Source organism: Opisthocomus hoazin, chromosome 5 (genome assembly GCF_030867145.1).
Source record: "Opisthocomus hoazin isolate bOpiHoa1 chromosome 5, bOpiHoa1.hap1, whole genome shotgun sequence".
Classification (NCBI taxonomy): domain Eukaryota; kingdom Metazoa; phylum Chordata; class Aves; order Opisthocomiformes; family Opisthocomidae; genus Opisthocomus; species Opisthocomus hoazin.
In genome coordinates, this window is record NC_134418.1 from 85871735 (window position 1) to 85886558 (window position 14824).

A 14824-nucleotide genomic window follows, 5' to 3' on the forward strand; every position below is an offset into this window, starting at 1 on the left:
TAACATAGGCAACTAAACAATGATCTGCAAGAGAAAGAGTCGAAGGAAGATATCTGTATTTGTTAGTGGAATTATGTGAAAGAAATAAATGGACTTTCCATTCTGGGAAGAGCAACTGAAGTATGCTGATTTAAAAATCTCAGTTTACACAAGTAACTTGCAAGCAACTTTTGTAAGATTTAAATGCAACCTGAACTGACATACAGTTATAGAAAACTTCATCATAGTTCTGTTAAGCTCTTCAACACCTGTATATTAATCTAATCCTTTTACACACTAAAAAAAAAGGGGGAGGCGGTGTTGACCTCCAATTGCTGAGGCTGTGAAAATTTGTCAACATTCTTGTTTGTTCACACAACAGTGAAATAGTGTAACTGGAACTCTAAGGAATAACTCCATTAATGTCAATAGCTACGCCTGTCTGTGAACAGAAGCATTTGGACGCTAGTGGCAGAAACAGAATTAGGCCACCACTGACTATTTTAAAAATGTGATGCTCAAAACAAAATTCCAGTGATACAGACAGGAGAGTGAGTAGCAGCCCCTCAAAATAGAGAAAGGGCCCAGGAAGCTGTATATCATGTTCACAACATGTACTCTGCCAAATGTGCCACCAAATTCAGAAGATCTAGGCTTCAATATTTCCAGCTAATGCAAATGATCTTGTACAGTCAATGACTATCTATGCCGTAACGAAACAGGCAGATACATACCCCTGAAAAACACAGCTGGGGGGATTTCCTGTAAGGAAAACAAGTTTGCTAGAGTGATCAGTCTGTAGTTAGCCAGGGCTTTAAAGATCAACACCCACATCTTGAGCCCCACCTGCGAACTGCCAAGCAGGACCCTGCAGTTTGCAGAGGACAGGTTTTGTGTCCCTGCAGGGTTCTGCTTAGACGTGTGGTGCTGTATTCTGCTCTTAGGGTCTGGACAGGTTTCACCGGGAGGGGTTTGCTGTGGTGATTTTGTCTGAAAGTGAGGTGGGCATAAGTTATCGTTGTGAGATATAGCTGGAAAAAAAGGATCCTAATTTCTTATTGAACAGATTAGAAGTGTAATTTGACTATTCCAGGAAGGTAGTTGCCCGGAGACAACTGGGGCAGCTCAGGCACAGCCTGTTTCTGTACTTGACCTATTCATAGCCTGTTGAGTATCTCCGCTATTGTAAGTCTTTTACAAAGCATTGTGGTTTTTTGTTTAGAACAGAACAGTATTGGTGCATAATTAAAATGTTGTCGATCAAGCTAGAATTCATTTCACTTATTGAAACCACATTTGTTAAAAGGAAAAAAAATGACCAAAACCATCTGGATGCCTGCCTGGGTCCTGTGGAAGCTACAATTTTTTTATCCCAATTTTTTTTCTAACAAAGACTATCAAGAGTACTCAAGTCATGCACATGTTTGAAAACAATAGCAAAATCCTGTCCAACCTAATATGCCGTGGAAAATAGTCTCTAATGGTAGAGATTAGATAGGTCTAATCCTAAAATTAATTTCATTTTGTGCCTTTTATTTATTTAATGGTAGGTTCTTAGAAATATGTCTCCAATTTCACTAAAGAATCCTGTAATTAGGAAATGACTAATCAAAATACCAGATCTGGAATATAGGCCAGCTCACACCTCATGGCGGGTAGGTGTTCAGCCTCAGCTTTGGCTAAGGAATTTACCTGCTCTCAGCTGTGCCTGCCCGAGGGATTAAAGCAGCAAGTGTGTGCCTCAGCTGAGAAAGGCAGCATCTGGAAGCACCTTGGGGAAAGGAGCAGGGCTCAAAAAAATGAGGTGGCTTGAGGAAGAGTCCAGCTGTCTGCAGTATTCTTTAGTCAGGAGAATAACTGAGTTGGAATTTATGACTGCATTGAGCTCTGAGCAAGAAGTGTCTGGTGCAGACTGGATGTGGTGTTCCACTGTGCAGCAGCTGGTACAGATTGCCTTAAAAAAAATCATGACAACATTTCAACTCTGATCTAAAATATGAGTTATATTTCCCCGTGGCTAATCCCCTCTCTGTGACCTGGGAGGTAATGAATTGTTTTTCTCTCTACTGCAGGTGGTCAGTAGCCTTATCACCTCTCCCTTTGGTACCTGTGGAGCGCAAGAGGGAGTCGAGAACCACTCATTCCTTTCAAATTGTATAATTCATTAGCTGAACAAAGTTAAATGCAGAGCGATTGTTTTCAGTTAGCTTTGGAGTCTGACTTCTATTTCAGATCTGCAGATGAGGTTTGCTGTTCAAAAGCCTGTTTCCCTCTTCCCCACATGAGCTATTAGGAGTCATCTGGGCTTAGTTTGGAGGTTAGTGGGGTTGAGAAGGTGTCCCCATTCCCTTTGCTCAGAGCCACACAGTGCTAGATGCTTCATATTTGCTCTCTCCTTGATGAGCTGACTCAGCTCCAACGCTGGCTAAATTAGCTTTTGGCTGGTTTGGCACTGAAGTTGTTTGAAGGGCAAGCGCATATGGTTGAGAGGAAGAAGTATTGCGCCATGGCATCGGTTCTATTGTCTGGTGAAATGTTTTTCTGCCTGTGTCAGTTGACCGAAGAAAAGTAAAAACTTCTGAAAAATAGAAAATCTTCTGTTAAAAACTTGCTCTGGTAGTAACTTGCTTATATCTGTAGGCTCCTATGGCTGTTAGTGAAACATGAGTGTGAGCCCTCAGGAGACACGAGTTTGTCAAAGGTCTACCCACATGTAAACGTAACAAACTTGATACTACTGCTCTCAAGGTTACGTCTTTGTGCTGTATTGAACCCGTATAAAGGCACTCCTTAAGCCTTTATTTAGGGGTTAAGACGTTACATTTTATTTGTAAGGTGCTTCTGATAAACCAGATTTCCCCAAATCTGCAGGATCATTTATGCTCATAATCACCTAAAATAAAAGCTATCAGTGCTTCTATTTAATTGTTGCTTAATACTTGTTTCCATTTGTCAGTATACCGTAGAGGATTTCAGTTCTAGCAAAGGAGAAACTTTTGTTTTTCACAGATTGAAGGAAAGCTTCTTTTTCCATTGTTTTCCAACCCTTCATCAGTTTTGCATTTTGGTACTGGAGGTATTGCTGTTTGTGCACACTTTTTCTTCTGCATTGGCTGCAGACACAGCGGTTACCAAAAATTTATTGATTGTGCTAGCAGTCTTGAGACAGAAATATTTGTCAGCTCCTCAGCGACAGTTTGGTCTTGTCGAGAGGCTGTTAGAAATGGTGACCCTGCTGTTCAGTTTTTTGTAATATTGCAATTTTACAACAGAGTGTAGAGTGAAGTGTTCCCATTGTCTTGTCCTTCACTTCCTGAGTGCTTAATGGATACTTTTAGGTACGAGCTTGCTGTTTCCATGGTACAACTAAAAATAGTTCATTAGTTGCAAAGGAAATGAGAAGTGTCATGAAAGTGATGATTCTGTCACTGATGAACTTGTTCCTGCACTAGCTGGGAATTAATCGATTTTGTTTTGGCAGCTCTAGAAAGGCAAAAGTTTCCTTTAGATCAGCTCAGTGTGGATATTACAAAATTCGTGGAATATTTTTTTTTCTCTCTGAAATTTGGTTTTCAAAACATTTTAGATGACTCAAAGCAAAATGCTTTGAATGCCAAACTGGAATTATCTATAGGCTAGTTCTTATAGAAGCAAGCCTACAAAAGATGTGCTGAACAAGCTCATTTAGCTTGACTTTGGTTTTAATTTTCAGAGGCATCAGGACCTTAAAATGTATGTTATCAATCTTGGTTGTGGCATTTTTAGCACTTTTAAAGGAGCAAAACTGGCAAATAGTGTCTTCTTTCAGCAGTTTAAAAGGGGTTACCCTTATTTTGAACAAAAGATCTTACAAACCTAGTAGCTTTAAAGATCTTGAACTGTCCCAGCCTGTGAATGATGTACATACTTTCTAAATATAAACAGGATGACCCATCGTGTTCTGTCTTTTTCTGTGCTCTTATAGACATTAAAGCTGTGGGACACTCCAGCACAGATATGGAGGAATTACTTACCTACCAGTGACAAAAAAATTTTCAAAACTAAGTTCTTCAGCACTTTCTGCTATCTTTAATGTAATTTGTAGATAATAAGTAGTTTTACATATTCTACTGAACGTAAGGTCTATCATGACACAGACCCTTTTATTCTCAAAGTAGATACTTAAGCTAACTGGACAACATTGCTGTGGATTGATGTTGGCTGGCTGCCAGATGCCCACCCAGCTGTTCTCTCACCCTCTTCCTCAACAGGACAAAGGGAGAAAATAAGATGGAAAAGCTCACTAGCTGAGGTGAAGACAGGGACATCACTTGCCAATTACCATCACAGGCTAAACGCACTCAACTTGAGGAAAATTAGTTGCATGTATTGCCAATTAAAAACAGAGCTGGGTGGTGAGAAACAAATATGGGAACTAAACCACCTTACCCCTACCTCATCCTTCTTCCCAGGGTCAGCTTTTCTCCTTCATTGTTGGGGTCAGTCCATAACGGTTCCTCTCTGCTGCTTCTTCCGCCTCACGCTTTTCCCTGCGTCAGTGCTGGGTCCCTGCGTGGGCTGCAGTCCTTCCAGAACAGCTCCCGTGTGAGTCCCCTCTATGGGCTGCAGTCCCTTGGGATAAGCCTGCTCCAGCACGAGTCCTCAGTGATAAGAACTTGTTTCAACATATTCAAAGAGTGCTTTCTTTTTCATGACATCTAACATGTTTTAGAGAAACAATAGTTTGATAAAAATAAATTTGTGAAATCTTTTTCAAAATCTTCATGTTTTAGAAGAGAAATGACCTAACTGTTTGGCTACAGTGTAAAAGGGAGAGTTTAGCAATATAGCTACATTAGACTATGGAATTCATGCAGCGTGGAATAAGTTTGTGGATATTTGAGTTTCAGTGATCTACTGAACAAAGAGTCAAATTGGATGGGTCATGCAGCATGATTAAGTTTCTGAGCAATCTTGTATGGCTCTAGAAGATTTTCTCCATGCACAGTCACTTCTGTTGACTTGCTCATTAGAGTGACCAATAAAATAACCATAACAGCCTATGATGAGGAGAATCTGTCCCTCTTATTTGATAGTGATAGAGCAACCCCTATAGTTTTAGCACTTCTTTAATGGAGAGCAGATAGAAGTGGTAGACAGCAACAAACTCAACACTGATCTTGTGACTTCTTTTGGCAAATGACCTGTGTGGTAGTAGTTGGCATCAGGTCAGAGAAAGATAGCTGTAGAATAATTTATTTCTCGGTAAGTCTCTGTCTTTAAAAATTAGAGATTAATTTTATCTTGAAACTATAGATTTTTATGCTACGTTTTTAGAAAGAGAATATATAATAAAGGAATGATTTAGTTGTGTAAGAGGACCTTCGTTTTAGTTGTGAGACAATGGAAAATGTCGCCTGGTGTACATCAGTGAAGAAACCTTTGGGCTGCTAGGTAAATAGCTAGGGTGGCATTGTAAAAGTAAACCGTCACAGTGTCATAATCCCCGAGTGCATTGTTTTAGCAGCAAAAAAGCGACTGCTATAACTGCCTTTGAGATGTTATGAAATTGCGATATGGCATGAGAAATAACAGCTAGGGGGAAAGGAGGTGTGTGTCATAATCCATAAAGATGTGGCCTCTATTATGAAAATGCTCAATAACTTCTGCTCTGAGAAAGCATTTCTTAACTGCATTTGTATTATTTGTCCTATTATTTACACACTTGAGTGACTATACATCAGGACGGAAGCGCTGAATGCATTGATTACGCAGGAGCTGTTAATAAAATGTCTAAAGCCCTAAACTTGAGAAATAAATGCTTTTGAACCATGAGAATCATATAAAATAAGCTTCTTATTGACTACAACTTTTTTTTTTTTCCACGGAGTGGCTCTTAAAATTACTCCCATCCAGATATCCTAAAATTCTTCATACAGTTGCAGAAGTGAATTGTGTCTGTCTTCCTACCAGAAGTTTTGAGGTAGTCAAAGGCAGATGACATGTATTATGTACATGATGTTCCATTTTAGGCGTCGGTTTGAGTGGAAGTTTGAAATACTGTTTTGATTTGGTGCAAATGTACCTCAATAGATACAAAACAAAGAAATGCAATTGAAGAGAATCCTGGCAGGAACGAGAGATGAATAAACAGCATTCAGCTGTTCTTCATTCATTGTCTTACTTTAATTTCTTTCACACCACTTTTCTTGTCATGAAGAATTTGGAATTTGCCTCGTTCACGGATATCTCTTTAGCAAGATTTTTATTTTTCCAGTGTTATGGCGACAGTGTGCCTTGGCTCACATTAAATCCTAAGGAGCTACAGAGGTCAAGAGGATGACACGTTTAAAAAGGGAAAGTAACTATTTAGAGCATATGCTAAATTCATCCCTATTCAGAAAGCACTTCAGCATATGCTTAAAAGATGCTCTCAGTAGAGAAGCTGTCTAGCCTCAAGACTGAAATTCCAAATATGCAAAAGTCAGCACTTTTCAAAAAATAGTTGGCACCTACCTCCCCTGTTGATTGGGGTCTGGTGGTGCTCAGTAGTTCTGAAAGAAATTGTCCATTTATTCTGATTACCTTTTTATCCCCACATGCAGGGATATGAAAAGTTTTTAAGCAGTTTCTGATGAGGATCTTGAGCACAGTGCTAAACTTAGGAATTCCCTTCATTACCCATGGTCTACCAGAGACCCTCTGCAACTTTTCCCAAACCTGTGACCTCTGATGTGGGGCACCCATCTAGTGCTTATTAGAGTAGTGCACCTCTAATTAGATGAAGTTTTAATTTAAGACTTTGGGCATTGTGAATGTTCAATGCCTTTCGGAACTGGATGTCTCATTTTGGATATCCAATAAAAGAGGTTAAATGTTGATATGGCAGTCTCAAATATTCGGTTTGGTGCTCCAAAATATATAGGAAAATAAAGTTAAGAATGCTTTTTGTTTGTAATGTTTTCATTAACATATAATTTTGAACTGCTTATAAAGCAAATATTATCCTCTCATTTAGATACAATTTTGGAAGGATGACTAGGTACCCTGGTTACAACAGCTGTTTTGTAGGATATTTAGATAAAAATGCCTCTGCAGTATTTGTACTCTAAATGTTTCAGCCTTCTGTGAGGGGAAAAAAGTGGAGCTGAAGGGTAAGTGACATAAAAGTGTAATCTTTCTTTACACCTAAGATAACAATGCAATAACTTCCCCCGCCTCCCCGCCCCGGTTACAATAAATTTTAAAATAGGCACAAAGGATTTGTATCTGAATAGCTTACACCCTCATCAGTATTTTTTAAATTCTTGCGTAAATAATTTTTTCAAATCTTACCTAAACCATTAGCCTTTAAGTGCATAAAAGTTGGATGAAATCCAAGCAGAAGAAAATAACAAAGAAACACTAGCAAGGTGGGATGTGTTGAAAGATGAATTGTATATGCACTCGTAAGTGGTGACTGTTATGTCTTGGGCAGGGGAGAAAGTATATCAATAGGGACACACAAACTCTTCTCTGAAAATAAGAGCTGTATTGACAGCACAAGATTGTAGAAATTATAGAACGAGGCTGACATCATAATACAGAAAGTGAAGGGAAGGTAAAGATGGAAAATGACAGAAAATGTAATTACACAGGAGGTTAAGTTGTAGAAAGAGTAATTTTCACTGCATCCAGAATAAGGGAGATTCTGGGGAGAAGACAGCAGGGGTCTCCAGCAGATGGCAAGAATCATTCAGACACTGAAACGCTTGACATTGTTGAAGAAATAAAATGCATTCTTTGTCTCACTATTTACAATGGAAAATTTAGGACAGATGTCTGAAAGACAAGCATTTTCAGGGGTCTTGAAGGGGAAATACTAAGGGAAAGCAAAAAAAGAAATTAAAAAATTATTATCTGTCTGATTTAAAAACAAAGCCAAGTGAACTGGATCCAACCTGAAAGTCTGAAGAAAATTGTGACTTAGTTTGGTATATTTTGAGTAGTATGGCCAAACTGTCTGTGAAGTTTCTTTATTGTTTTCAAACTGTGATTCAGAATATGTCCTGACACAAAGAGCTGCAGAATAGCCGACAGAGTACTTTTTGGAAGAACTGAGAATTTTATACTGAAGGAAATAGCACAAACGATACAGAGATGTTGATCAGACTTGAAAAGAATTGAAGACTTAGGATTTTTTTAAAGCTATTGCCTTCCACAGCTTGATTTTGGTTTTCTGTTCATGTTATGTCCTTCTCCGATTTATACTCTTATAATCAATGTAGTCTGACACAGAGACTCCTCAGGATTTTATCCCCTAGTAGCAACTATCCAAAGGACCTAATTCCGTTACTGCATCTTTGATGTGTCCTTGTCTTTTCCATGCTTCTCTCTAGTTCTCCGTACAGAAAGATGACGTACAATTTTCCTTCTCTCGGGCTTGCTCTCCCCACTTCACTAAATTTTTTCCACATGACTCAGAGTCCAGTGTCCCTGTTTAAATCCCATGCCAACCAAGCAGACCTTATCTTCCCCGTCATGGGCACCTTCTTGCAGTGAGGAGCACATAAAAATTGTCCAGATCTGACATGGCTAAGTGGGATTTGGGCTAGCAAATGTCTTTTTAAATCTTTTCTTACCCTAGCTAGGATCTAGGCCCGTTCCCAGGAGCTTTAACTGAAGGCATCATTTAACTGCAATACATTTAAAATGGCTGATGCCGGGAGGAAGGGTCCCAGATCTGTTCTTGTACTGCAAGTTAGCAAATGGATGCACTCAGAATGCAGAGTTGCACCGAATTTATTCATTGATTATCAGAGTAAAGATGTTTTTTCATTTCTCATCAGACAGGAATTGACTCTGACAGTGCAATTCAAGTATTCCTAACCCTTTCAAAGTGCTTTATGGTGCTGGGCAGTGATGGCACTTTCTGCAACAGCCCTGATTGAGCTGCTGAGAGCAGGCTCTGGTCTTACCCACTGGCTCCTGCCGCTGCGCTGCCCCTTCTCTTGTCCTGGAACAAACATTTTTGCTGCCAAAAAGCTATTCAGCCCAATGATCTGGTCCAAGTGAAATAGTTATTTTTCTCCCTATTCGTCTCCTCCACCCTGTGTCCACCAAAAAATTAAAAAGTATGGCAGGAGGGAGAGAAAGGGGTATTTTTTTTCAGGCAGGCTAATGTCCAGAGCTAGTTCATTGCATGGCCTCAAAAACATCCCGAATCGACAGCCGCTGCTGGGCGAGGAATCGTGAGCTTATTGTTACAGGGATGGTTGAGTGTTTTAAAACTAAAATGTTTAATCAAGCTTAAGCTACAGTTCGAGTTGCATTTCTTTGGGGCTGCCACAAACATCGCCTTTCAGGAGCGAATGTAGGCGGTTATTTTCAGTCAGCTCAGTCCTCCAGTCCAGTTACACTTTGTGCAGATGCAGCCCATAGGAAGTGCAGTCTGGGAACCATCTGAAGAGGAGAGAGGGAAAGGCAAAATGTGGTGTTTAAATTAATATCAGCAGCACGCAATGTGAAACCATAGACTTGTATTGCAGTTGTTGGAGTAGAAGGGGGCCTTTTTTTACCAGTTCACTCCATCTGGCAGTAGCCGGTGATAAACAGAAAACTCTTAATTTAGATGAATGTCAGAAATGACCCATATAATTAGGAACCATGCTGCTCTGATCAACAGCTTTTTCACATGTTGTTATTGCCATTCACTGCTCTTTTTCCCCACCCCCTAGGTATTGCCAAAACTAGTTTATGTGCTTTGTATTCCCCATAATTAATGAATCTTTACTGGAGAAAAGTAGTAAATAGGCTGAGGCTTTTCTATGTGTATTTGGCATTTATCTTCTTCTCTGGTTTGGTTCCTGCTTGGTTTGTGACATGTTTTGTACTAGTTTGTTATACCAGCATTCTGGCACTGGAGGGCCGCGTAGTTTATAAAACGCACTGAGCCTGTACTTATGGAGAAGAATTTAGCAATGTAGTAGAATAGTTATGCATTTTGAGGTTTACTGCATTATTTTCTTGTATCTGTGGCTGTTTGTCAGTGTAATAATTCAGATTTTCTGTGTATTTGAAAAAAAAACCCCAGTTATTCTTACTAGAATACATTTTTACCTTATCTCTTTAATATTTTTATTTAAATACCTACTCCTCGTTAAATAAGCTGTCCTTTTTGCTTGTATTTTAAATAGCTTTTTTCCTACTTTTAATGTCCTTTAAAGTAAATTATTCGTTGCTCTGTAGAGCGCTGTGTCTATATTGCTGTTTGCCTATGTACAGAGCAATTAGGCACTGAGCAGACTTGCCTGTCTGAAAGATGTGTTCTGTCTGTCAGGAGCTGTTGGGCTTGATCCAACAATTAACAGAGAGACTTGATGTGTGCAAATGATCAGCGCAGAGAATCTTTGAGTTTTCTTCTGGTCTCAGTTCAGGTGAAACAACCTTGCTCTGAAATAGTGTGTTACTCAAAGTGAGAGCAACTTGATGCAGTTGTATGGAACTTGAGAGGTCCCCTGCTGCCGAGCGGTAAGGACATGCCTGCCTGCTGCTGGGTTGGAGGTCTGTGGGCTAGCTGGGAGAGGGCTGATGCGTCTGTGCTCTGCAGCTCTGTGTGGTGTAAGGGAGCCGGCCGGGTGCTCTTCCTGAGCTCGTCAGTCCCGAGCAGAACTAAATGTGTACGAACATGAGGTAGCGTTCCTTAATCTACCAGAGAAGGTTTATGAGACTGCAGCACTTCTTACTACTGCAGTGAGAATCTGGGATGTATATAACCTTGTGATACAACAGTTGCTATTACTCTGAAATTATGCTTTTTGGCTCGGAGGTGTGGAGGCTATGGGACACTCACCTCCTGCACTGTAATTTACTTGCTGGGTTAACGATGGAACAAAAAGTAGAGGAGATGGATTGAGGACCCTTGTTAAAAAGAATGAGGCTCTAACCCAGGCACTTGCTTGCCAGGAGAGTGTTCCAGGATACAGATGTGCCTGGGATCAATACCGAACTGATGTCATTTTACAGGGATGCAAGATTCACAGAACTGAAGATGGATCATGATTCTGTTGCAAGGACAGGTCCTGGGTTTAGTCCCTCCTTCCACCCCTCTTTGTTTTAAAAATTCCTGTATAATTGCTATAAAATTCCATCTTCTTGGCCGTGAATGTTGAATTCAGTGCTGTGTTGTCCAACCGCTGAGTACTCCTAAAAGACCAGATAGCTCCAAGGAACTCTAGCCCTTCTCTGTCAGGAATATGTGAATTTTATAAGGTCTAAAGCAGCCCATGCACATGATCTCAGCCAAAACTTCACTGCTTCTTGGCACATGCCATGGCAAGGACTACTTTGCAATTGTGCCTCAGGAGATACGTGATGATTTTGTGAATCATTTTGTTGAAATTCCACTTGTATGATCCCTGTGTGCTCCCCCTCCCCCAAATTCAGGATAATTTGTTTTATTTAAATAACTTTAGCGTGAACTTCATTAGAATGAGGGGAGAGACTTGCTGTTATTTCAGTGGGGCAAGATTCAGTTCCTTAGTTTTTGTTGAGATTTCTGGAGAGGGAGAAGACAAAGGGGGAAACTTTGAGTATACTCATCAGGCATTGCAAAAATAAGGATTTTTTTTTTTTTACCAAGTCTAGCTAAAATTTGAAACCCACCATTTTTGTCCATCCCCTCAAAGACACTGCAACTTGAAAAAGATCTAATGAAATTTTTTGTCATTCTGCTTTGCTTTACCTACTCCTATATGAGGTTGTATTAGTCTATAGATACCAGAATTTACCACTAGTGCATTTAGACAGTGAAGACTGTGTCTAGAATGAAAGGTGAGGAAGAGAAAGACTTGCTGAAGCCTTAGAGCTGCATTCTGTGTGCTTTACATCCCCAGCTTGTATCAAGTCGGGAGGTTGGGTGTAAATGACCCACACAATTCTTGGAAGAAGCCAGTCCCAAAATGTCTGATGATGGAAAGGATCTCCACCATTTGGTGCTACCTATGTCCAGTTTGCTCAGATAATGAGAACAAGAGTGCTAAGCCTTGAAAGCGCTCAAGAGTTTTCCCCCTTCACAAGGCTAGAGTTGGGATGGTCATTTAGCATGCATTTGAGATGTTTACAGCATGATTAGTGTCAGAGTCTGGTCTTGAGAATGGGCTGAAGTTTCTGCTTATTGTACAGTGTGGGTGTGCTCAAAAAAATGCTGGCAGAGCCTGACTAGATGACCTAGAAGGACCTTCATCAAAGTAGGGAGATACTAGATTTTAATAGTTTGTTCTACATGAAAATTCTGAATTTGGTGTATGGTTTGTGAAACTCACTCTTAAGAACTCCACGTAGTAAGTTAAGGTGCTGATCATGCATAGGTGTCAGAGCCTACTGCACATGACGGCATTAGCAGAGAAAGGTTGCTTTGGTAGGTCAAGAGTGGGACAACAGTTTAGGACAGGGTAGGTGTTCAGCCTGTAAAATCAGATAATTGTACATTGGTACGATAGAGAAGAAAGACTGTGGAGGTAAAACCATCACCTTGGGAAAAACAGGTAAGCAAGTTGATGATTTTGGCAGGAAAGCCAGCTGCAAAGTAGAATGGTAGCAGAAAAGAGAAACTTTACGGAAACACCAAAACCGGAGCAGCTTCAGAAGCCAGTTAGCCTTAATTTTTTTTGTATAACTTCCATTCTTAGTTTCAGCCAAAGTTGACTGTATCCAGGCTATTCTTACAGTGTGTTCATCCAACCCGTGTCAGAAAGAATTTGTTTTATGTTATTTCTAATCCAGTTCTGTAGAGAGTCGGAGGATTGTGAAAATATATAAGAGTTTATTTCCAAGCTAAGCAACTAAGCTTCTCCAGATTCCTTTTTTTTTCTTAGATACTTATTTTTTGATGGTACTGTGACAGCATTATGGAATGTCGTCTTACCTATGAGGTACAGGCATTGCTTATGTGTTATATGTACCGACTAGTCAATTCAGTATATGCTTTGAACCAACTATTAAATGGTGATACTTTTGTTCTAAATATATTGTTTTGATTTCACAGGTGCCTGCATAAATATCACCAACAGCCAGTGCCAAATGCTGCCATATAACTACACCACTGTAACTTCGGTTCTTTCCATTGTCAAAAGTATTGAAATGGAAAAGTTCCTGAAGTTCTTCAGTTATCTCAATCGTCTCAGCTGCTATCAACACATCATGCTGTTTGGCTGTAGTCTTGCTCTTCCTGAATGCATCAGTGACGGTGATGACAGGTATTTGGGAATGAAAACCACTCGGTGACTAGAGCCAATGGTGGTAACTAGTGACTAGAGCCAACTGTGGTAAAATACTCCCTGTCTAATCAGACAAGGGAAGATCCAAACTAAGCCTATGACCTTCTCATTGCAAAACTCCTGTCTGTCAAAGCTATTAACAACACTTCTGCCACGATAAACCAACTGCAACAGAGTTCTCTTAGAAAAAATGTTGCCACTGTATGGAATAAAACTGTGGTATTAGGGTGGTCGGCCTTATTTTCTTAAAAATGGCAGTACAAAATTCTTGTACCTTGTTTCTCCAATCTGGATGTGCCAAAATAGAATCCTTTGTAACAAGATAAATGCATTGGATATTTATAGTATTGGCATACAGTGTGGTGGCTGTTAGTTAAATTAAGCTTCACATTTTTTTAGTCTTTTCCTTCAGAAAAGTTAATATTTTAAAAATATTTTATGGTATTAGATTAACAGGATGTATTCAGAGTGACATATACTGTTTTGGAAGCTTAAGCAGCATGTCTTGTTTTCTGTGTTTACATAACTACACAGCATTAGTATCACGTGTCTGCACTTTTTTCATTGAGTTTGGTTTGAAAAAGGATGAGTGAGTTTAACAGTGCTAAAACCAAAATATGGCACAAAAAGGAAAAAAGGATTTGATTTTTTTTTTTTTATATGTACACAGTCTCTGATGTTTCTGGAGAGGGAAAAAGAGAGGGTAGATTTTTTTCCTCCTTATTTTCAATTTCTTCACTGCGAAATTCAGTGGAAGAGAATATGGCACTGAATAAGTGATTCAGTTAACATAGCAAGAACCAAGAAGCCGAAAGCTGTGCAGTCCAGAAGGGACAGGATGCTTATGAAAAATGTTCTATGAGATGAGGTAAGCTGGCCTAAAACATAGTTGCCAATGAAAGGTACAGTCCCATTCCAGGCAATATATGCCTGCCACTTTCATTGTGCCAGAGTGATTCCTGGATTGACCAATTAAGCTCATTAAACCGACCAAAAATTAATCCAGGAAAAAAGTGTACAGACGATGATACGGATAGGGTTAGGGTGGAGGTGAGGCAACATGGGTAATGGTGGAACGTGACTGAGCATTAGACTGGCTGAGCTGTTCAATCCAAATACACCTGTGTGCGTATCTTTGTTATAGTACCGAAAACTATTTTTGATTAACCCTTTTTAATTCAGTACATGATTAATTATAGTCCTCCTGCTCCAATCTGCAATCACAATTGTTCCAGTTAAAGAGCCTGTTAACATACAGCCTTAAGCTACCTGCTGTCTCTAGAAATCATAGAACAAAATAAGAAAAGTGGGTTCTAGTAATAAATTGATGTATTTAAACATTCAACAACAGAAGAGGCCGTTTTCCTGTTGGTTCACTCATTCTGCCTTGTTTGAAATTTGACTTTCACAAACATTTTGAGAGTGAGTGGTATGCATCAAAAGTGCCAAGCTTGTAGATCAAGCAAATAAATAGAGTCATGAAAGGATAAGATTTTTAACTTTCCTTTCCTTTTCTGTTTCTTTCCTGAAGACACCTTTCTTGCAGGGCTTACAGTATGACAGCTGCCTTGCTAATTTAGAAAGAATGGAAGTTAAACTAAAGCTTGGAA

General features: G+C 39.6%; 1 protein-coding gene across 1 annotated transcript in view; it reads left to right on the top strand.

Annotated features, from left to right (window-relative positions):
- The window catches only part of CORIN (corin, serine peptidase), a 129316-nt gene that overhangs the window by 34331 nt on the left and 80161 nt on the right, over window positions 1-14824 (top strand). Inside the window, exon 4 of the mRNA XM_075422040.1 lies at window positions 12983-13193. Within this exon, the coding sequence (XP_075278155.1) occupies window positions 12983-13193 (211 nt within the window). The remainder of the gene's footprint in view (window positions 1-12982; window positions 13194-14824) is intronic.